The sequence below is a fragment of the Anolis carolinensis genome, chromosome 4, assembly GCF_035594765.1.
Source record: "Anolis carolinensis isolate JA03-04 chromosome 4, rAnoCar3.1.pri, whole genome shotgun sequence".
Lineage (NCBI taxonomy): Eukaryota > Metazoa > Chordata > Lepidosauria > Squamata > Dactyloidae > Anolis > Anolis carolinensis.
This window is the reverse complement of record NC_085844.1, coordinates 189,636,219-189,658,673: the sequence shown is the minus strand read 5'-3', so window position 1 is coordinate 189,658,673 and position 22,455 is coordinate 189,636,219. Positions and strand designations below refer to the sequence as shown.

At 42.7% G+C, this 22,455-nt stretch overlaps 1 protein-coding gene across 2 annotated transcripts in view; it reads left to right on the top strand.

The window, feature by feature from the left end:
* Positions 1 to 22,455, top strand: part of celsr2 (cadherin EGF LAG seven-pass G-type receptor 2) — a 132,528-nt gene that overhangs the window by 66,229 nt on the left and 43,844 nt on the right. For both annotated transcript variants that reach the window (XM_062978412.1, XM_062978411.1), the window contains exons 4-8: positions 8,825 to 8,940; positions 9,948 to 10,036; positions 17,406 to 17,563; positions 18,220 to 18,383; positions 19,533 to 19,658. In XM_062978412.1, the coding sequence (XP_062834482.1) occupies positions 8,825 to 8,940; positions 9,948 to 10,036; positions 17,406 to 17,563; positions 18,220 to 18,383; positions 19,533 to 19,658 (653 nt within the window). The remainder of the gene's footprint in view (positions 1 to 8,824; positions 8,941 to 9,947; positions 10,037 to 17,405; positions 17,564 to 18,219; positions 18,384 to 19,532; positions 19,659 to 22,455) is intronic.

The following is a 22,455-nucleotide window of genomic DNA, read 5'->3' as shown; positions in this document are numbered from 1 at the left end:
TTGAACTTAGACCCCGTGATTTTTCCACCCTCTCTTAAATGTAAACCAGTCTTATTATCCTCATATAACATACTAGAACCTTAGAATCTTAGAGTCGGAAGAGACTACAAAGGCCATCTCATCCAAATTGAAAGTGTGTCTTTCATGTGAGTTGGACTACAACCCCAATTACCTTCCTATAAGCATGGTTTTGAAATCTAACATTTCTGAAAAGTGCTGGTTGGAGAAAGCTAGAATTTGCTTCAAGCCACCTTTCAACTAATATCATGGCAGATACAAGTTCCAAAACGGGGATTTCCATCACCTAAGATAGATTTTTTCCCCCCAGAAAAATTACTCAAGTTTGTATATAAACAAGCCAAAAAGTTGCATTTTACTACTATTGGGGAAAGTTGGAATATTTATTTATTTATTTACAACATTTCTACCCCGCCCTTCTCACCCGAGGGGAATAGGAGAGGTTGACTAAATTCTTCCTCCATATCTTTGCTATACCTATCTTCTGTGTGGGGAAAGATCAGCCTGTCCCTCTCCTTTGTTAAAACATCTCTTCACCACAGGCTGAAGAGAGCTGTCAGCCTCTTCCCTTGTCTTTCTTTCCCCCTCCTAGAACCTCAGGAGGTGAAGAGGAGGTTTAACTAAAAAGAAAACCTAAGAATCCCAAAGAGAATATCAAACAATCTTTCTCCACCTATATGTAATGTATCTCTCCTCTGATTTCATCTTCTGTCTCCTGGAAAATACTTGTACCCCGGGGTTTTTTGGATGACAGCATTGTTTATGTGCCCCCTCATGGGTGGGCCAGAGAAACACAGTAAGCAGGGCATTTGCATTTTGGGAGCGGCAGTGGGGAGGGGGAAGGGGAGAGAAGACTTTGCATGTGCTCTGGCTGAGAATTGGCTGAACCTGGAACAGATTCCACAATTTCAGGTTAAAACATCCAAGCATAGTGCAAAGTTTGTGAGCAGCACTCTCCTTCCCCTATCCCTGCAGAATTAAAGGCCCCTTTACTGTGGTTGTTGCTGCATGCTTTCAAGTTAACTCTGTCATAGGCTTTTCTTGCAGAGGGGGGTTTACCCGTACCTCTTTCTGGGGCTGAGAGAGTATGGCTTGCCTGACATCAACAGGTTTCCATGTCTTAGTGGGGAGTTGAACCCTGGTCTCCCAATATCCCATCTATTCCAATATTCAAACCCCTTTTTACTGATGCTTCAGGCCATTTTCATAATGTTTAATCAGAATAGCCTACTGATATGTCCTTGAACTGAGATGTTAGAACAAATAAATCCCATTGTAAAGAAGCAGTTGTTTCTTCAAGATTTGTTCACATTCACTCTAGAGAAAATGCATATTGTCTGTGGAAGCACATCAAAAGGTTTCAGATGCAAGAAAACTAGTGTTTATGCACCGGTGTCTTAGATTCCTCTTTATAACTCTGCACAAGATCCCTACAGCATTCTTTTCTTATCATTTGAATGGATGAAATAATTTTGGTTACTGGCTAATGAAAGAAGGAAAGCTCAGGGATAGCTGAAAATACATCATGTTATAGTTCCCATTTTGCTCTGGGTTCCTATTTACCTGCCTTTTTACAATCGTTGTTACCACAGCCCAGGAGAATCAATGGCCATTTCATGCTGAACTCTTTCTGCCCTTTCAGTTTCATGGGAAATCAGTGCTGTGGAGAGCTCCCATGTATTGGTGCCTTTCTGCATGCTCACCACTTATCTTCTTGCTGCTGGCCGCCTTAGCCTTGCTAGAGATCTAGTGACATCTGGCTAGAGATGAGGGACACAGTGGTTTCTGTCTGGTATTTTCCTCTCCCCAGCTGCTGCATTAATGTCTTTAAGCTGCCTGCACTCAGAAAGGAGCCTCTTCTAGAAGGGATGTCTCCCCTACTCAATAAACACCTTTGAAAATTGTCTTTCTTGTTTCCCATTCTGAAAATTCTTCCTTGGACTGCATATTTGTTCTTAATACTATCAGAATTTACTAGGATACTGTAATGAAAGTATAGATCTCTTCCCACATTTCCTGGGCTTGCCTGTCCCATAATCCCTCCAGTTCCAAGTCTATTGTCAACCCAGCACAAAGGAGCCAGCCAGCCAAGGCCTCTTTGTCCCCGGCCAAGGGTCGGTTGGAGCTCCCGATTTGCTCTGCATACTTGTCACAGTCTTACCCCCATTGTATGTAGGGGGAGGGGGCACGGTTGGCTTGCCAAGTGCTGACAGTCTATAATGAATCAGCCCAAGAGAGCAATATTGAGCTGCGGGATCACTGGGGAACAGAAGGCCTGGCTTGCTTAGATGAGGAGTGCATTTTCTAGCCCCGATAAGCAGTGGTGGCCATGGCTGAGTAGCCTATCATTCCCTATCAAAGACAGGACTGGCTGCTTCAGTAACCCAGCTGTCGGTTCAATTCTGGAGGCAGGGAGTGGGGAAGGAATCTTTTGTGGGTGGTTTATAACTGATTGGGAGTATTGCTGCAGAAATCTAAAACACTGGATCCAAAGTATTAGTGGTTGACCAAGGTGAAAGAAGAAAGTGCAAAAGCCGGGCTGCAGTTAAACATCAAGAAAACCAAGATCATGGCAACCAGACCGATTGACAACTAGCAAATAGAGGGAGAAAACGTGGAGGCAGTGACAGACTTTGTATTTCTAGGTGCGAAGATCACTGCAGATGCAGACTGCAGCCAGGAAATCAGAAGACGTCTACTTCTTGGGTGGAGAGCAATGGCCAACCTCAATAAAATACTGAAAAACAGAGACATCACACTGGCAACGAAGGTCCGCATAGTGAAAGCAATGGTATTCCCCATAGTAACCTATGGTTGCAAGAGCTGGATCATAAGGAAGGCTGAGCGAAGGAAGATGGATGCATGCTTTTGAACTCTGGTGCTAGAGGAAAATCCTGAGAGTGCCTTGGACCGCAAGAAGATCCAACCAGTTCATCCTCCAGGAAATAATGCCCAACTGCTCACTGGAGGAAAAGATATTAGAGGCAAAGTTGAAGTATTTTGGCCACATCATGAGGAGACAGGAAAGCTTGGAGAAGATCATGATGCTGGGGAAAATGAAAGGAAAAAGGAAGAGAGGCCGACCAAGGGCAAGATGGATGGACGGTATCCTTGAAGTGACTGGCTCGACCTTGAAGGAACTGGGGGCGGCAACGGCCAACAGGGAGCTCTGGCGCGGACTGGTCCATGAGGTCACGAAGAGTCGAAAACGACTGAACGAGTGAGACGACGACGACAGTAAGGAGCCCCGGTGGTGAAGTGCGTTAAAGCACTGATCTGGAGACTGAAAGGTCCCAGGTTCAAACCCCGGGAGCGGCGTAAACGGCCGCTGTTAGCTTCAGCTCCTGCCAACCTAGCAGTTCAAAAACATGCCAATGTGAGTAGATCAATAGGCACCGCTCCGGCGGGAAGGTAATGGTGCTCCATGCAGTCATGCCGGCCACATGACCTTGGAGGTGTCTACGGACAATGCCGGCTCTTCGGCTTAGAAATGGAAATGAGCACCAACCCCCAGAGTCAGACATGACTGGACTTAACGTCAGGGGAAATCTTTACCTTTACCTTTTTACAGTATGAGATACTGAGATTTTATGCCCTAAGATCAGTGATAATTCCAAGGTGGACTTGCATGTGGGTCTGATGGGAAAGTCAGTGAAAGGAAATACATAGGCAAATGGAGACCTGCTCCGTTAGTGTGCCTTAGCAATTTCCCTCTTCTGTCTAGGCAGGTGATATTGGGCATATTAATGGTAGTTATAGAAAACAGAGCATGTCAGAAAAGAGTTAAGGTATAGTCCTTCCACTGCATGCTAGGAGGGGATTGTTGGTTTTGGTGTCCCCCCCCCCCCCCCCATACACATTTAACTGTCTAATCTACAGTTGTACAGTCCAGGAGGAACTGGCATAATTCTCTCTCACTTAAAAACAATCAATCAAAACAAAATTTAAAAAAATTCAGTGGACTTTCCACTTTCATGTTAAAGACATATGATGGAAATATTTTTGTCATCCGACTCACTTCTTTACTCAAGCAACTTCTTTATTCTTTCTTACTGTCTCAATATTTTACTAATCTTTTGACTATCTTTTCCAACAGACATTATGGGTATTTTTGTGGGAGTGGAAAGTTTGCTGGGCATATGCTTGTGGATGTGTGAGCACTAAAATGTCCAGTTGGCTCACAGTTTGCTGACCCCAGTCTGTAAAGTGCCACAGTGTATGTGGATGGGTGGAAGTGGGCCATGGTAAATAGCCTGGTGAACAGACATGAAGTTAACTCATCACCACCTTCTGATTGTGAATATGATTTGTCATTGCTCTCACTGGTTTAGCTGCTATACTAAAAGATATATTCTTGGCACAAAATAGGTACAATTACTAGTCTTGGCTAGAGTAGACCCACTGAGTCATTGGGAGTTGTGTAAGTGTTGACTTATCATTCAGCATGTTGATTCAATCTATACATTTACTCCAGCTTGTAACTAACGATAAGATTTAGGCTTTGGCAATTTGCTGTATCAGTGCCACATATAAAAAGCAGCATGAAGTTAGCTCTAACTCCCATTACGTTAATATATAAACTATGTACTCTTTGAATGTATTTTTCCCTTCAAGCCAGCTGATGGTGTGGAACAGAGAAAGAGCAGCTATGATAACAAGTGTATTATTGTAGAAAACAAAGGAAAACCAAGAGTGCCTTGATCAACCAGAGTATGTTTGCATGCCTGCACTCTGAAAGTATCCTTTGTCACCCATCTGGACATTTTTTTAGATATAGATGGATCAGTTTGCTGCCAATATTTGGTTGTTTCCTGTTTGACCTGAATTAGCCATGATTCCAATATTCTTCATTTCTTCACTTGTTTCTAGTGCTTCTGGAGATCTTCTCTGTACTTGTAGCTTCCTTATGTTAGTTCCGGTGCACTTTTTTTGCTAGACACAGAACTTAGTTGTGGTGAAAGATTTTGTGTTCTAAGTCCTGTGAAGATTCCTTTTTAGATTTGCATTTTGGAACACAGTGGTCAAATCCTTGTGATTCTGTGTAGCCATCTATCATCCGCCAGTGCTTGCCATTAGAAATTCCCCTTGCTGGCATCCTTACTGATTTTATGGTGGAGCTTGCTGGAGCTTTCCATTGACAGCAGTAGAATTGCTTTTGTATGCTCAGCCTCAGCACTTACCCCTGCTCTTGTTCCTGGCTTTGTTTACACACACAGCCACATGCAGCCAAAATTAATGAATGGAGGCTTGAGTTGGGGGAAGGGTGCCAGGATGAGTCACAGCTGAGCCCAGCCTCCTTGGGTGCTCCTTTGTGTGGGGGAGCTGCACACCTAATTGCAAAGGAATGCTTTTGTGAAGCTCTGCCTACTTGCTGGAGGGAATCACGGCAGCTTAGCAACGATCCAAAGAGCTGGAGTGACTTCACACCGGGGCAGATTTCCTTCCCAGAAATTTCATATAGGAAATGGTGCAAATAACCACATGTTTGCCCCATATTGCTTTACTGTGCAGGTACAGTTGAGTAAGCTAGACCAGGGCTTGGGGAATCCCAAGTTCAAGTTTCCCTGAGCCGTGAGCATCACTGAAAGACTCTGAGTCATTTTATTCTCTTAGTCCGACCCATCTTGCAAAGTTGCTATAAGAACCAAAGCTTGGAAACAACGAACTTAGAATTAAAACATAGGTACCAGTATGTTATTATTTGTAAAGTTACATCTTGGTATAAGAATAACATTGTCTGTTTCCAGCATTCCCCAGAATTTGTTTTCAGGTTTTGACAATTCTTCTGTGAATTCTAAGCTATTTTTAACAAATAACTATCCACTGAGAAACACATTGTTGATGCTTAAAGCAAAAGGCAAAAGATATTGATTAGACTAGAAGAGGAGAAAGTACAGTCCACAAGTTCCATGTAGCACATACACCTCACTTTGGGTGGCCCCACAGTCCCTGAGTGCATCTACACTGTAGAAATAATGTAGTTTGCACCATTTTAACTGCCATGGCTCAATGTTATGGCATCCTGTGAGTTGTAGTTTGGTGAGGCACTAGCACAGTGGTTCTCAACCTGTGGGTCTCCAGGTGTTTTGGCCTACAACTCCCAGAAATCCCAGCCATTTTATCAGCTGTTAGGATTTCTGGGAGTTGATGGCCAAAACATCTGGGGACCAACAGGTTGAGAACCACTGCACTAGGACTCTCTGGCAGAGAAGGTAACCGACTTTGTAAAACTGTAAGTCCCATGATTGAATAGCATTGAGCTATGACGGTTAACAAATTACATTATTTCTACAGTGCAGATACACCTTTGTCAATCCCTTAAAATCCTTGATGCTCCAATTGAAAAAAAGAATGTATTTTTCACCAATTTTAAATGTAAAGAAAATCATGTGGTTAACTGTATCACTCCCTTGAACCAGTCCTACAGAATTAGCTGATTGCACAGAAGGAAAATGCCAGTGCAATGTTGCCTTAGATGAGGAGTGCATTTTCTAGCCCCGATAAGCAGTGGTGGCCATGGCTGAGTAGCCTATCATTCCCTATCAAAGACAGGACTGGCTGCTTCAGTAACCCAGCTGTCGGTTCAATTCTGGAGGCAGGGAGTGGGGAAGGAATCTTTTGTGGGTGGTTTATAACTGATTGGGAGTATTGCTGCAGAAATCTAAAACACTGGATCCAAAGTATTAGTGGTTGACCAAGGTGAAAGAAGAAAGTGCAAAAGCCGGGCTGCAGTTAAACATCAAGAAAACCAAGATCATGGCAACCAGACCGATTGACAACTAGCAAATAGAGGGAGAAAACGTGGAGGCAGTGACAGACTTTGTATTTCTAGGTGCGAAGATCACTGCAGATGCAGACTGCAGCCAGGAAATCAGAAGACGTCTACTTCTTGGGTGGAGAGCAATGGCCAACCTCAATAAAATACTGAAAAACAGAGACATCACACTGGCAACGAAGGTCCGCATAGTGAAAGCAATGGTATTCCCCATAGTAACCTATGGTTGCAAGAGCTGGATCATAAGGAAGGCTGAGCGAAGGAAGATGGATGCTTTTGAACTCTGGTGCTAGAGGAAAATCCTGAGAGTGCCTTGGACCGCAAGAAGATCCAACCAGTCCATCCTCCAGGAAATAATGCCCAACTGCTCACTGGAGGAAAAGATATTAGAGGCAAAGTTGAAGTATTTTGGCCACATCATGAGGAGACAGGAAAGCTTGGAGAAGATCATGATGCTGGGGAAAATGAAAGGAAAAAGGAAGAGAGGCCGACCAAGGGCAAGATGGATGGACGGTATCCTTGAAGTGACTGGCTCGACCTTGAAGGAACTGGGGGCGGCAACGGCCAACAGGGAGCTCTGGCGCGGACTGGTCCATGAGGTCACGAAAAGTCGAAAACGACTGAACGAGTGAGACGACGACGACAGTAAGGAGCCCCGGTGGTGAAGTGCGTTAAAGCACTGATCTGGAGACTGAAAGGTCCCAGGTTCAAACCCCGGGAGCGGTGTAAACGGCCGCTGTTAGCTTCAGCTCCTGCCAACCTAGCAGTTCAAAAATCAGAGTTAGCTGATTGCACAGAAGGAAAATGCCAGTGCAATGTTGCCTTCTGCCCAGTTATTTTTCACTGTTTTAGACACTACAGTGAACAAAGTAAGATTACCAAGCTCCAGTAAGAATTAAGCTATGTATACTCTTGTGAAGTCAGGAAAGATGGAGCTATAAATGTTACAGTTATAGAAATATATAAATAGGTGCGACAAGAAGCGACAGTAGCTTGTCTCTGTGTGAATGTTTGCAGATGAAAATTGTTTGTAGGTGTATGATATCTCTAAATCCCTTTATCCATCAGATCCTGTCTGATCTTGGAAACTAAGCAGGGTCAACTCTGGTTAATACTGGGATGGGAGACCGCCAACAAATACCAAGCACTCTAGGCTATATTTCAGAGGAAAAGACTGACAAAACCAGCCCTGAATATTTCTTTCCTAAGAAAATGCTATAAACTTTATATGGTCTCCATAAAATGATAGGCAGCCTGAAGGTGCACGCACACACAAACACACACTTTTGATACCCAAAGATACAGATTATGATATCTTTAAAGCCCTAAATGGTTCGGGCTCAGACTATATTTCACCGACTGCATCTCCGCATACGAGTCTGCCTGGGCATTGCGATCGGCGGATGAGGCCCTGCTCTCGGTCCCACCCCTGTCTGAAGCATGGCTGGTGGGAACGAGAGAAAGGGCCTTCTCTAAAGCAAAATGGAATTGGAATATGGAAATGGTTTGTTATATTGGTTTTAAACTATTAATTAATTAAACAACTCTCGATTTTAAACTATTAATAATTTTAATTATTGAGTCTTGTTTTGAATGCATATTGTCTAATTGTGTATTTTATTTATGTTTGTTTAATTTATTATCCTGCTTTATTATTATTTGATATTTGATGTTTAAGATGTTATCACCTGTTTATGATCGTTTATTGTTTTCCTGTACTTTACGGCATTTAATATTTGCCGCTGTATGTTGTAAACCACCCTGAGTCGTCATCCCCCTTCCCCCCGGGAGATAGGGTGCTTTAGAAATAAATCATCATCATCATCATCCTATATGTGAAGTTCTTTGTGTGACTGAGGGAATTTGAAAGGTTCCCCCTTTCAAAGCCCTGCTTCTCCCATACTTTTTAAATGAATGCACTGGATGGATCGAGTTTCATTGGATCCACTCAATCAACGTAACACAATTTTTTTCATTTTTTCTGTGAATGTCTAGAGATAGCATTGAGATAGCATTTTTTCTGTTGAACAGGTTTGCCACCAAAGAACGGGATGGGCTTCTTCTCTACAATGGGCGCTTCAATGAGCGGCATGATTTTGTGGCACTGGAGATTGTGCAGGAGCAAGTCCAGCTTACTTTCTCTGCAGGTATGATACATCTCCACCCTATCATTGCTCTGGCAATTCACATCCCTCCCCCTTTGTTCCCAATAACCCTTTCTCTGGTTCTGGCCATGAAGAAGAGAACCTTTTCTTTGTCCCACCAGTCCAGTGGTTCTCAAACCCTGCTCCTCCAGATGTTTTGGACTTCAGCTCCCATAATTCCTAACAGCTGGTAAGATGACTGAGATTTCTGGGCAGAAGTCAAAATACCTGGAGGAGCAGAGTTTGAGAAACACCCAGATTACATCTGATCTTGGAAGCTAAGCAGGGTCAGCTCTGGTTAGTACTTGGATGGGCGGCCACCAACGAAAACCAAGTGCTGCAGGCTATATTTCAGAGGAAGGAATTGGTAAAACTATATCTAAAATTCCTTGCCTAAGAAATCCCTATGAAATTCATAGGGTTGCCATAAGTCAGCAGGTTATTTGAAGGCATATATATATATATGTTCACACGCATATACGTATATGGTTTGAATTTTTTGCAGTTTTAAGAATGGTTCTAACTGTTCCTTTCTGTAATGTGTTTTCATCTCATTCAAATTATTTATGGTATCAATCTGGAAATGTTTAACATTGTTTATTTTGTTCACCACTCTGAGATGCTGTGATAAAGGGCAGGATTTGAACAAACAAAGCAAACAAACATCCACCCATCTTCTCACTAGGGCTCCTGTTCCTAATCCTTTCAATCTAACTTTCACTTCCTGAATCTAGTCCTTCCCATACTACTTTTCTTCCATGCTGTACTTGCCCCAATACTACTACCATAGTTTCATGAGTATGTAACAATACGTGCCTCCCAGATAATGTTGAGCAGCAACGCTCAGCACTTCTCACCCTGGGCCATATGAGCTAGGGCTGCTGGAAATTGCAACTTAGCACCAGGGGGTGGGGGTTGAATACAAGCTCTTCAGAGCCCTTGGGAGATGCAGTGATAGGATCAAGCTTCTCCTCCTCAGTTTTCCCCTCTCTATTTCATGTTTCCCTCAGGAGAGTCAACGAGTACAGTAGCTCCATTCATCCCAGGGGGTGTGAGCGATGGGCAATGGCATACGGTCCACCTGCATTATTATAACAAGGTAAGACCATATTCACCCATGTGCCTGCTTGGGCAATTTCCCTTGATTCTATTGCCATCAGAGGCATATTTGGTGGGGACATGGGATGGGTTCCTCTCAATGGTCGCTCCCATGCTGAAATATCCCCTTTGAGAGCAGCCGGGCTATTTCTCTCTTTGTCCTTTCACGGGTAGGCAAGGATCTTTTTATGTATATAGGCTTTCAGGAATTGAGTAGTAACTGAGGAAGTAGCTTATGAGTCATGTCGACTGCCTTTTAACCAATGTGTTTTTAAAACTGCTTTCTAATTCAGTATTTTAACATTAGGATTCATTTCATATCTGTACCTGCTTTTAAACTTGCGTGCCAACATGAATCCAGATTTGGGTAGAAAAGTAGTCTATGAATAATAAGTAAGAAATCAAAACAGCCTTTGCAAAGTACCTAATGCTTCAACAATACTTGTAACATCATTGAAGAACTCTGCTTATTTTACCCTAGTTTTTCCTACCAGTATCCCCAAAGCACAGTATCTCTAATTGGTGGTTTCAGTTGTTACTTCTTGGAATCTTCTTCTACAGAAGACGGTGCGGGTAACTTCTGGGACCATGACAGGCTGGTGGGTGTATTTGATCCTGAGCGATCGCTACCTCTTCCTGTTATCTCCGAATGCCTTGCCCTCCTGGCTCTTGCTGATTCCAGCCATTAGCATTCATAGGGCTATAAAGGCAGGGATTTGAGGGTTTGGTGGTCCCAGCACAGTGAGGTCCCAAGAAGCCACTCTCTTAATGAGGCAGCCACTGACAGGGGGCAGGAGGAGGTGAGCAGCTGGTGCAATTGTCGCAAACAGCTGCCTGCTTTACTTAATAAGCTTGGGTCTGAAAAGAGCTGCCCAAGGGAATGGCCTGCCACAGGGAGCAAGAGAGGGGGCTGCGAAGGGAGGAATGGGGAGTCTTACCGATGTGAGGTGGCAGAGGCGGCAGAATTGAAGATTACAAGGCAGTGAGAAAGGCAGGATTTCAGGGGTCTAAGGCTCCACAGCAGGGGGAATGCAGGGGGGGGGGCTGTTCCCTGCAGTGCCCACTTGCTGTGCCCTTGTGTTTGCCTGTCCCTAGTTCTCCCATGGAGTTAGCATACATTTTGTAGGCTCAGTAGGCTTCCCATTCTGTTTTTCAAAAAGGCATCATGCTGAATAAGAGCGACAAGCAGCCAGAGGGAGCTTAGCAGAGAGAGACCTTGCTTGAGCATGAGGGTCTAGACCTGGAATCAATTTGCTGAATAAAGAGCCCTGACTACAAGCAGGCCTGCTTGATGGAAAGAGGTACCCCAGAGAGAAGCTCAAGATTACTACATTTATGATGATCCTTTGGGCAGAAAGTAACCAAATGATATATACTTCACTGGAGAGCTAGAACAATCCACCTTCTATATGTCATAGCTTCTATATCTTTATGACATTCAGGCAGTCTTTCGGTCATTTCCTGAGGTGCCAGCTAGATATTGGGAAACTACGCCTTCCAGAAACCTTCAGCCAGCAGGGCGAGTAATCAAAAATAACTTTGCAAAATCTGCTGGTCATTAGGTGTAATGGTAATATGTTTCACATTTTAAGGCCTTGTCTCATCATTTGAGGTAGGACTTCTTATGCTATCTGATATTAGGACTGGCTACTTTCCCTCCATTGTCCCAAGGATCAGTACTATATTTGAGCCCTTGGACAATACCTGTTTCTTTCCTTTTTTGGAAGTGTTCTGGGGGCCTAGAGATCATAGCTTGCTGATCTGCACTGGTCCACGAACTACCACTTTGAGTTGCACTGGTTTATCATGAAGAGGTTACACACAATTGTGATCAACAGAAACTTTGCAGAAACTCCTAGTACACAGTTTAAAATCAGACAACCATATCGGATGCTTAATGATTATTTCACATTGTCATGGTGCTGGATTACAACTTCTCTTGTTATCCTTTGTTCCTTTGAGTTGCTTTTCATCTTCCTAGGCCAGTATATCCACTTCTTTCCCTGTCAATCAGACATATTTAATGAATAGTACCAAGACAGTCTTAGTGCAGAACGGTTTTACTGGAGCCTTCTGGTGGAGTCCGGCTGCATGCTTCCACTTGACAGACCTTTGGTTGAGTTGGGGTGTTGGCCTTCCCACTCCTGGGAATATTTCTGAACACAGGCGTCACTCCCAATGAGTTGGATCGCCTGCGGGAGCTTCACCCAAGCACACTGCCTCTGCGCCAGCAGTTATTCCTTGCTCTCTACTGTGGGAGACTGCCAGCTTCTCTGTGTTGGCAACCAATGCCATGCACTACACAGTGCTTCCAGCTTCAGAGCTTCCTGTCCAATTTTAAAAGCTGAGATCCACAAGTACAGTGTGCACAAAGAAGGGGGGAAAGGGGATCAAGCACACTTCCAGTGGCTTGCTCAAAGAGTTGTAACCAGAGTAGCTTGTCAAAGAAAAGTTAACAGAGATACTGGGATCTCTTTGGTGCTCTGGAGTCCCAAAGCCTGGGCCAGGGGAAAGGTGTGGTGCCACTACTCTTCCACTGCTTTTTATTATTCCCTGTCACACCCACATGAAGCTATTACTCAGGTTCATTTGTGGAAATATACCCGTGGCCTTTCTTGTATTTTCTAATGCAACTCAAACAAAAGACAAACTCCTAATTAAGATGATGAGGGTTGTAAGGCTAGCTATTCAGTCCAGAACAGGTTTTTTGAACATAATACCAGGGAAATGGGGAGGGTGTATACTTGGCCTCTTTCCTAATTAGGCAGTTGTGCTGTCCTTGTCTGATTATGTTGTGTGAAAGCAAATACACACCGACTTTTATTAAAACTTTCTAGTGATTTGGAGCTTCTTCTGTGGTTGAGAAATTGCTGACAAAAGTGTTCTTTCTGGGAGGATGGCTTAACTTATCATCTTTTAGAAACAGTGTATCAGCAGGGGATACATTCATGGACTTTGCATGGATATGTGAAACCACAGATCATAGCAGAACCTATTGAAATGAAAGACTTCACACCCAATAGACTTACACTGGAAACGTAGAACATGCATAGAATATATGTAGAGACGGCATATTTTGTTGCAAGGGGATATATGAAACCTTCAATACTAATTTTGTGTGTACAGAAGTTGTACTGTATTAATCTCAGTCCAAGTGTGTGAAGGCCTAAGGAATCATTATGGTTATTTTAAATATCCTAACTGCAGAAACTAGGATAAGTGGGAAATAAGGTCTTGTGCTTTCCTTCCTCCTCCTTCCATAAAGAGGTTTCTTCCTGTTTAGGACAAGGGAAGTGCTGCCTCCCTCACAAAAAAGTGGGGAATATCTTGTTAGCCTTTGGCTAACTCAGTCCTTTAACTTTTGCTCAAAATAAACCTGCATTTTGTGCATTTCTCAATAAATGGGCTACAGAATAAACATGGATATGTCAGCAGCACGGCACATCTAACTTGGTTATGTGGCTGGCTGAACTGCATTATGTGTGTGTTGATGAGAGGCAGGAAGGGTAGATTCATAGGTCAGTTTATTCCTCTCTGACCTGGTGGAAAGAACCAATGGGCTGGAGGAACTGCTGTTGAAAGCAGAACTGGTCAGGGTTGATGAGAATCATGATCAAACACGTCTACAGAACAACAGCCTGAGAAGGCAGGCTGAAACAAGAAAAGAGGATGCGTTCTTTAATGACTTCATTCATGGTGGGTTACCTGAGGACACATTGCATTAGATATTGCAGAAAGAGGGAAGTTTTTCTCTTTGCCCTTGGGTTTCAGGCTCCTCCTAATGTACTCTTATCCCAAAAAATAGGAGCCTTTTATCTAACTCCCCGAGGCAAGTAAGATTTGCCTCCAAGTAAGCAGATTGGGGAAGACATCCTTCCCTACCATGAGAGCTTGTTTCATAGATGCATGTATCCCCAGAATGTTAACCTATGAATTTCAACTTACATTTTATTGGTATGAATGAATTCAATGTGTCTTCACCTTATGTCTATTTCTTTTTTAATATATATGTTTTAATAGTCTTACATTTTTATCTGTGTTTTTTAATGTGTTGTACCTTGTCTTGGGAAGAGATGGGATACTACTACTACTAATCATAATAATAATAATCATCATCATCATCATTATAATTTGGGCAGTGATGGTGCAGCGGGTTAAACCGCTAAGCTGCAGAACTTGCTGATCGGAAGGTCGGCGGTCAGGGTGAGCTCCCGTTGTTAGTTCCAGCTTCTGCCAATCTAGCAAAAACATGCAAATGTGAGTAGATCAATAGGTCAGCTGGAAGGTAACAGTGATCCATGCAGTCATGACCTAGGAGGCGTCTATGGACAACACCGACTCTTTGGCTTAGAAATGGAGATGAGCATCACCCCCCAGAGTCAGACACAACTAGCCTTAATGTTAGGGGAAAGCCTTTACCTTCATAATAATTGAAAATATAGTAGGTTCCCAGTCAACTGAAATTCCAAAGCAATAAGGCAAAAAATTGAAGAACTAATACTTTAAATAAAAACAAAAATCAGATTATTTATTTGCATAAATGTTACATTACATTCAGTTTGTCTTTATTTGCTTTAAATTACTGTATTTCAATATCAATAACAAGTCAATACAGAGTTTATGGTGTGGCAAAATATAGGGTATAGTATTAGTTGGGCCTATTGTAAATAATAATTCTCAAGTAACCAAAATTACTTTTATTTGGCATTTACCAATCCTCATGGGTGTTGAGAATCTGCTGTGTGTCGCATTTGAATGGCATGGGTGTGCTCACTTGGCATTTTTGGTCTAAGAGTGGGACCCCCATACTTTTTCAGATAGATTTTGCAGGTGAGGGCAACAATTTATATGTCTGCTCGCCACTCAGTAAAGTGTTGTTACACTCAGTGTATACTGAAAACAGACTTATTGTATTTAAAGTATTCCGGCTCTTGGGAGTTGCCCTTGATGTTTCTGGCACTGGAAGCAAGTGAGGGAAGATGTTATGCTCTAAACATGAAGCTGAACTACTCCTCCTTTCCCTCCATCCGCCAACCCAATTTTGCTTTGCATGTTCTGTGGGAAGGAGCAGCTCAAAGGCTGGTTGAAGTTTTGGGCGGCTTGCCAGTCCCTTGGTGCTGTGCCGTGACCTGTTGCCATGGCCACTCCCTCCTCCCGCCTCCTTCTCCCCCAGCTCCCTTTTGCTCCCTTTGTCTGGAGCTGTCCTGTTTCCTCGCCATGGCCTTTGAATTCCTCTCCCAATTCTATAGTCCAGCCCTGCACAAAAAAGGCACCAATGACCTGTGTTTTTCTTTCGCCAGGCGTGGGGGCCCTTGGGTTGAACACCAGCCGAGTGGGCAAACACAAAGCGGGAGAGACAAGTCCAGAAGCTCAGGCTGTGTTACTTACAGGGCCAAGTGATGTAGCACCCTGGCAGATTTCAGTTTGTAAAGCAGTACTTGTCTTTCATATTTAATATTTTTAAAAGCTTAACTTACATAAACTATATATTTGATAGGGATCCGGCATGGTGTAATAGTTTAAGTGTTGGATTAGAATACTGGGAGACCAGGGTCTGGATCTCTGCTACGTCATGGAAACCCATTGGGTGACCAGAGGAAGGCAAGGCAAAACCTCATCTGAACAAATTCTGCCAAGAAGACTCCATGATAGGTTTGCCTTTGAGTCTCAATCAGTTGGAAACGACTTGAAAATGCACAGTAACCAGTATATTTGCAGAGAATTGGAGAAACTTCTCATACATACACCCTGACAATGAAAAAAAAGTGAAGGATTAATTTGTTATTTTTAATGCTTTGGCGATCCTGTGGTAGACTTTTAATTTGATTATGGACCCACTAGCTTGTTCACCCCCCCCCCCCCCCCAAAAAAAAAAAAACCCAGTTAAGCTTTGGTAACATGCTTGCCTAATTTTCCTTGTTGTGTACCTTTAAGTCATAGTGACACCAAGAAAACCTTCCATGGATTGTCTTGGCAAACTTTGTTCAGAAGGGGTTTTCCCTGCCTTCCTCTGAGCCTGAGAAAATGTGACTTGTCCAAGGACACCCAGTGGGATTCCATGACTGAATAGCTGAATCCCAGCTATTCCTTTTGGAGCAAAGTGGGCAGCTGACTCCCCTCTGTTCCTTATTTTCATCATGTTTCTGATTATTGGACACTGAGGTCAAGATTTTTTTATTTTACTACAAGCCCCCCAAATCTGTCCATCGTAGTTGCAAAATAAAACAAAATAAATGAAAATTTCACAAAGGACACTGCTTTAAAAGACAGCAATACATTGATGGCAAAAGGAAAATCAGTTGGTAGAGATCCTGTGTAAGATAGCATCTCTGGTCTCATGCTCTCATAGTGTTCTTCTTGAGAGGATGCTGAGTGAGCATGCTGAATATTTGTGTCACACAGGTATTTTCTATGCATCCAACAGATGAATGAAACATAATTTAGCATCATGGGAGTTTCAAATTTATGTTAAAAAACACACACACACAAGAAAGTCTCATAGCCTTTATTGCTTCTGTGAGACATGTGGAAACAGGTGGGCAGTGCCTGCTAATAGTTCAATATTAGTCACTGTGTTAGTATCTTGGATCAATTTCTGTAGATCAGATTATTTAGTTCTCCTCAGGGGTGTAGACACAATGTACAGTTTTAGTGCAGATTCATTAATCCAGAACAAGTTTCAGCTCCTGGCTGTGTCATTATACTTGATAATGCTTATTAGAATTGCTTCTTCACATCAAAATGGTGAAGCAACAAGGAATAAGGGAGAAAATCTGCCCCTTTACCACTCTACTGGTTGAGTGCCTCACATCACAGAAGTGTGCAGTACTTCAGAAGTATCTGACCCTGATATTACACTGACATCTTAGCTTTTCCAGTGTTCAGCAGGTGTGCAGTGTGTTTTTAACTGATAAGTAGTAATGGTTTTGATATCCTCCAGATTCTCCTGTATCATGCCAATAAAATTGGTTAAGAGTTAAGAGTACATGCTAAAGTAGATCTTCTAGGGCAGTGGTTCTCAACCTGTACGTCCCCAGATGTTTTGGCCTTCAACTCCCAGAAAGCCCAATAGCTGGTAAACTGGCTGGGATTTCTGGGAGTTGTAGACCAAAATACCTGGGGACCAACAAGTTGAGAACCACTGTTCTAGGATTGTCTATGATCTGAGCAGGGCAGCAGGATGTGTTTAGACTGAAGAACACCAATACTTAGCTCATGGGATGTTGGGTGTGGGATTTCCTTGCTTTTTCTTGTGGGTGATGTCCTTCTCTTTCTTCTTCCTTGCTTTATTGTGCTGCTTTGAGGTTGTTGTGCAGCCTCAACTGGCTGCCTCAAGGTATTTGCAACCAGGTTTTGTTTTTTCTTTACAGCCTCTGATGGGGATGTCTGGAATTCCACAAGGGCCCTCTGAACAGAAAGTAGCTGTTGTGACGGTGGACGACTGTGACACATCAGTGGCCTTGAAATTTGGTTCTCTCCTAGGAAACTATTCTTGTTCAGCTCAAGGAATGCAGTCAGGCACCAAGAAGTGAGGATTTCGCATGTATTCTAAGTATACCTAATGAGCTTGTAGAAATGAATTAAGGAATAGACTTGGGTTTAATCTGGTTCCTCATGGGATTATTGTCCCTTTGGGAAATGCTGTCACAATGATAGGTTGTGGAGAGAGTGCAGAAAGGGAAGGTAGAGCTCTCCCTCCAGGACCCTTTAGCTCATAGGGGATCTATCATGGTGGGCGTACAGTGTGTCACCGGGTGCTCCCATTTTTGCCGGAAGGAAAATGATAACTTGCCCACTTCTGCCATAAATCCATGACTAATATGAACTTTTAACACTGATTTCCCCAGGAGTGTATAATATGCTGCACTTTGGACAGCACCATTTTTCACTGTGGAGCTACTGTGCTCTTTAGCCTTCCTTTGCCCCCTTCTGCTATAGCAACGTTATATGCAGAGAGACAGTTCTCCTTTGCTAAAATCTCAACCCCCTATTCCCTCTTGTTTGGTTTTTCAATGTGTCCAACATCCCCAGTTATATATAGCTTTGTGGCTTTCATTCAGTCTTACCCTGAAGCACTGCTGTTGAACTAGCCACCCGATCTACTTAGGTCAGCAAAGTCTCCTAACTAGCGATTCTCTCTTTCATCCATGTCTCTCCTGAGTAATATTCATTTTGGCTTTTCAGGTCTCTGGATCTGACTGGTCCACTGTTGCTAGGAGGAGTTCCTGACCTGCCCGAGAGCTTCCCAGTGCGGAACAGGCATTTTGTAGGCTGTATACGGGACTTCTTGATTGACAATCGAGAGGTGGACATGGCTGACTTCATTGCCAACAATGGGACTGTGCCTGGTATGTAGTTTGTGGTGTAAGGTAGGGTAATGGATTTGGAGGGTTACCCTGATGGTGAGATTATTGGACATTCCATAACCTATTGCAAAACATAACTTATTGCATAAGCTATTGGAACATAACTGCACCCAATCTATGGGCACATATCCTTTTGGCAAATGTGAATCTTCATGAATATGTGGAGACCATATTTGGAAAACCACTAGTCAAGAAAAGCATGACCTTGTTAGAAATCAACTCTTTTAATAAGTGATACTCACAAGCATTAATGTAATAGCACACAGGTATCTTCAGCTGTTAAACTGAAGAACCATGTCTTTAGACTGCCAAGGGTAAAGACATGCCACTACAAAAATATAGTTGGTTAGCAGAGGATGGTTGTTCGCAGTTGAAGTTGCCCAAAAGATATACACTCCCTTTAAACCTCTTAGTTAAAATATGCATTCAGAGATAAAACAAAGTCTTCTTTGAAAAATAGCATATCTTGTATTAATTCACCATACAGGCATATTTCTTAATAAAGTTCTGTTACAGATAGGATATAGCTTCTTCTCTCAGTGTTGAGTACACAGAATATCAGTCTTGATCAATAGTCCATAGTCTTTGAGTATAGTTATACACATTGAAGTCTATAAGCAAATATTGAAGTCTCTAAACTGATTTCTCTCTGAAGTCCAAACAGCAAACTGCTTTCATGAAGTTCAAACACATAAATGCATGCATGCATCTCCTCTGAAATCTGATGCAAGACTGCTCCCATTGAAGTCTAAACAGATATGAATCTGCACATGCTCAGTATGATCACATGTCTATAACTCCACACCAAAGAGTCAAATCAATATACATATAGAATACGGGTTACCAAATATATACATTAACAAATAAATAGTGAGTGGCTTGAGAGGTTGCTATTTCCAACAGAAATTGTTTGGGATGGCCAAAAAAAGGCTACCTAGAAATATGTAGCACATTTGCCATGCCATTAGCCATCAATGGTGCTTTGTGGTGCAGCAGGTTTTTCAGAATGGACCTCAGAAGTGATCCTGCTTGTCATGGTTGTCATTAATCACGTCAGCCTGCGATCCTAGTCAGCAGGGAATCCTCTTCTGCTATTGTCCCTTCCAACACAATCTCATATTCTCCTTCTAGGCTGTACAGCCAAGAAGAATGTTTGTGACAGCAACACATGCCACAATGGTGGCACCTGTGTCAACCAATGGAACACCTTCAGTTGTGAATGTCCCCTGGGATTTGGAGGCAAAGACTGCAAGCAAGGTAAATGAAATGAGACAATGAAAGAAGGGGGACTGTGGAAGATACGAAAGCTGTTTGAACACTGATCACCAGGGAAACTAGAGGAGTTGGTGGGAGGGCTTTTGATGACTCTTTCTTCTGAGAGTATTTTGAACAAGGTGTGGAATGTGAACCGACAATCTCTTGACGGCTTCCAGCTTCCTAAAGGGACATGCATTGGTTTGGGAGTATGTGCTCTGAGAAGTGTTTGCTACCAGTTGGAAACACAGTACAATGAGAGGAAACTATTTTTACCTTGCTTCAAGGGAGGGTATAAATGTATCCTTATTACTAGAAATCAGGAAGGAGTCAGGGAGAACATTGGCTCAGAAAAGTTGGATGTGGGCTTGGTGTGATTGTCCTAGGTGTGAGAGTGAGAGGTGGCTCACATATTCTTGCTAAGGCCAGGGAATGTAGGTAAACAGGAGCTATTATTTGCACAGCTGCAGAGTCCCCCCAAATACCTTTATACTGTGTCTTTTAATAAGTCATGTTCAACCATCCAGTAAAAGCAGGCAAAGATCAAGGCAAAGATTGAAGGATGTGGGGTGAGAACCAAAAGCCAGACCCTTCTTTAGAGAGGTTGCTGTCGTGTTATTCAAGTATTTGGTAGCAGGTGTATGTGTCTACCTTCCAGTTGCATGTCAGCGTATAGCAATTCCACAAATTTAATAGGAATTTTAAAGGCAGGGAACAGATGTGGTTTGCCAGTTCATTCCTCTGAAATATAGCACCTGGTATCTAGTGGCAGTTTCCCATCCAAGTATTAACTAAGACTGATCCTGTTTAGCTTCCAAGATCAGCTGGTATCTGGTATCTTAGGACAGAATGTGTCACGCCCAGGGCAACGAGAGCACTAAGAACCGACACACGGAGGCCAAAAACTATCTAATATCTTTATTAAGGAAATATGTAAGAATAATAAAAACAAGTAGGAAATATAGTCCAATATAAGACCTTTCAGGAAAGGTCAGAAATAGTCCAAAATTATATTGTCCAATATTTTATATTAGAGTCCAAAGTTGTAAATCCAAACCGAAACACACTCTATTTACAAGCAATAGAGTGGGGAAATGTCCAAATTCTTTCCAAAGTTCAGAGTAAGTCCACAGCAAAGTCAGAAACAAGGCTTGATTCTAAGAGCAAGGTCCAAGGCTGGAAACAAGGCAAGATAGTTCTTGAACAATTGGCTAGACAAGGCAAGGCTAGGAACTGGAGTTGCGGACTTTGCGAAGTCCACACTTGGCTGGAACCACAAAATCACTCCCGAAGTAGATCTGTTGACTCCGCATGGAATTGTTCGTGTCGGGCAGTTTTATCCCGGTTTCATTTCTCTGCAAAGCAGGTGTCCAGCTTCCTTTCCCCAGGGAAAGGAGAACAAAACACATCTCCCTCCAGATGCGTTCCTCCCTAGAGTTTCCCAGGGGAACATGACTAATTAGCGTCTTGTTTAACTGCTATTCTCAAGCTCCTCCGAACCTGCTCTTTCTCGCTCCTGCCCGCTGCATAGGACTGTTTCCTGGGAAAAGGAGGGGAGGCAGAGGGAAAGGCCTGGTCAAGGTCTTCCGTAATAGGCTCTCAGGAAGAAACATCAACATCAGGCATCTGGAAAGCTCTTGGTGAGCCGGCAAAAATCCTCTGTTTTCCTCCTCATCAGCCACAATGGCACTGGGATCAGGACTCCATGGCCCATGGGACATCACAGAATGCTAGTTTAGGTCCCATCTGTTAGCCCATTCCTTCATTCCCTTTCCTTCTTAATCTTTTTGTTCTATGCTGTTCCAATCATCTTCTACTAGAAGGGCCAGGGAATTGATTAATACAGAATGCCTATTCTTGCTTGTCCAGCTATCTAAAGATGTGCTCAACCGTTTCAGGAAACCCAGTGGGGCCATAGTGACTACCCTGTTTCCCCGAAAATAAGACAGTGTCTTATATTAATTTTTGCTCACAAAGATGCGCTAGGTCTTATTTTCAGGGGATGTCTTATTCTTCCATGAAGAAGAATTCACATTTATTGTTGAACAAAAAAAATGAACATTTATTATATACTGTACAGTAGTTGTTATCACAAACCAGCATAACCAAACTGTGAATCCTATCAAGAATTTCTTGTTACTACCATTATTTCCATGTACAACAATCTATAGTACATACATTTAACAATCCTGCATGCTTTGTTCTGTTTGGTGGGCATGCTACCAAACAAAAACTTTGTTAGGTCTTACTTTTGGGGGAGGCCTTATACTTAGCGAAACCTCTACTAGGTCTTATTTTCTGGGGATGTCTTATTTTCGGGGAAACAGGGTAGGAGTCAAGTAAGTGTCCTTTTCTATAATTGAGATTTTTTTAAAAAGTAACAAAAGATGACTGGTAATACTAAAAATGGTTTTGATTCCTCCCATATCCATTAGTTTTACCCCTAACTCACTACAGGGGTTAGATTCACTCACTTGACACATCTGATTTGTGCAAATCAAATTATAAACTGCTTCAAGTATGTAGATAATGGTCCCTTCTGTGCATACCTCCAGAATCTATTTTTTTTAAGTAACAGCCCTTGTTATTTGTCTTTTCAGTTTCTAGAATTCTTCAGAGTAGGCAGTAGGCTTTGCTCAACCCATGTGAGAGGAAAACAGGAAAGCACAGCCCCCATTACTTGCTGTATCCATTCAAGTTGAGCAAAGCACTGACACCCTTGTTCTAGAACTGGGCAAGGTTATTATGTAGATACACTTACAGTACAGCATGGATACTAAGATATGACAGCTGGTAGTCT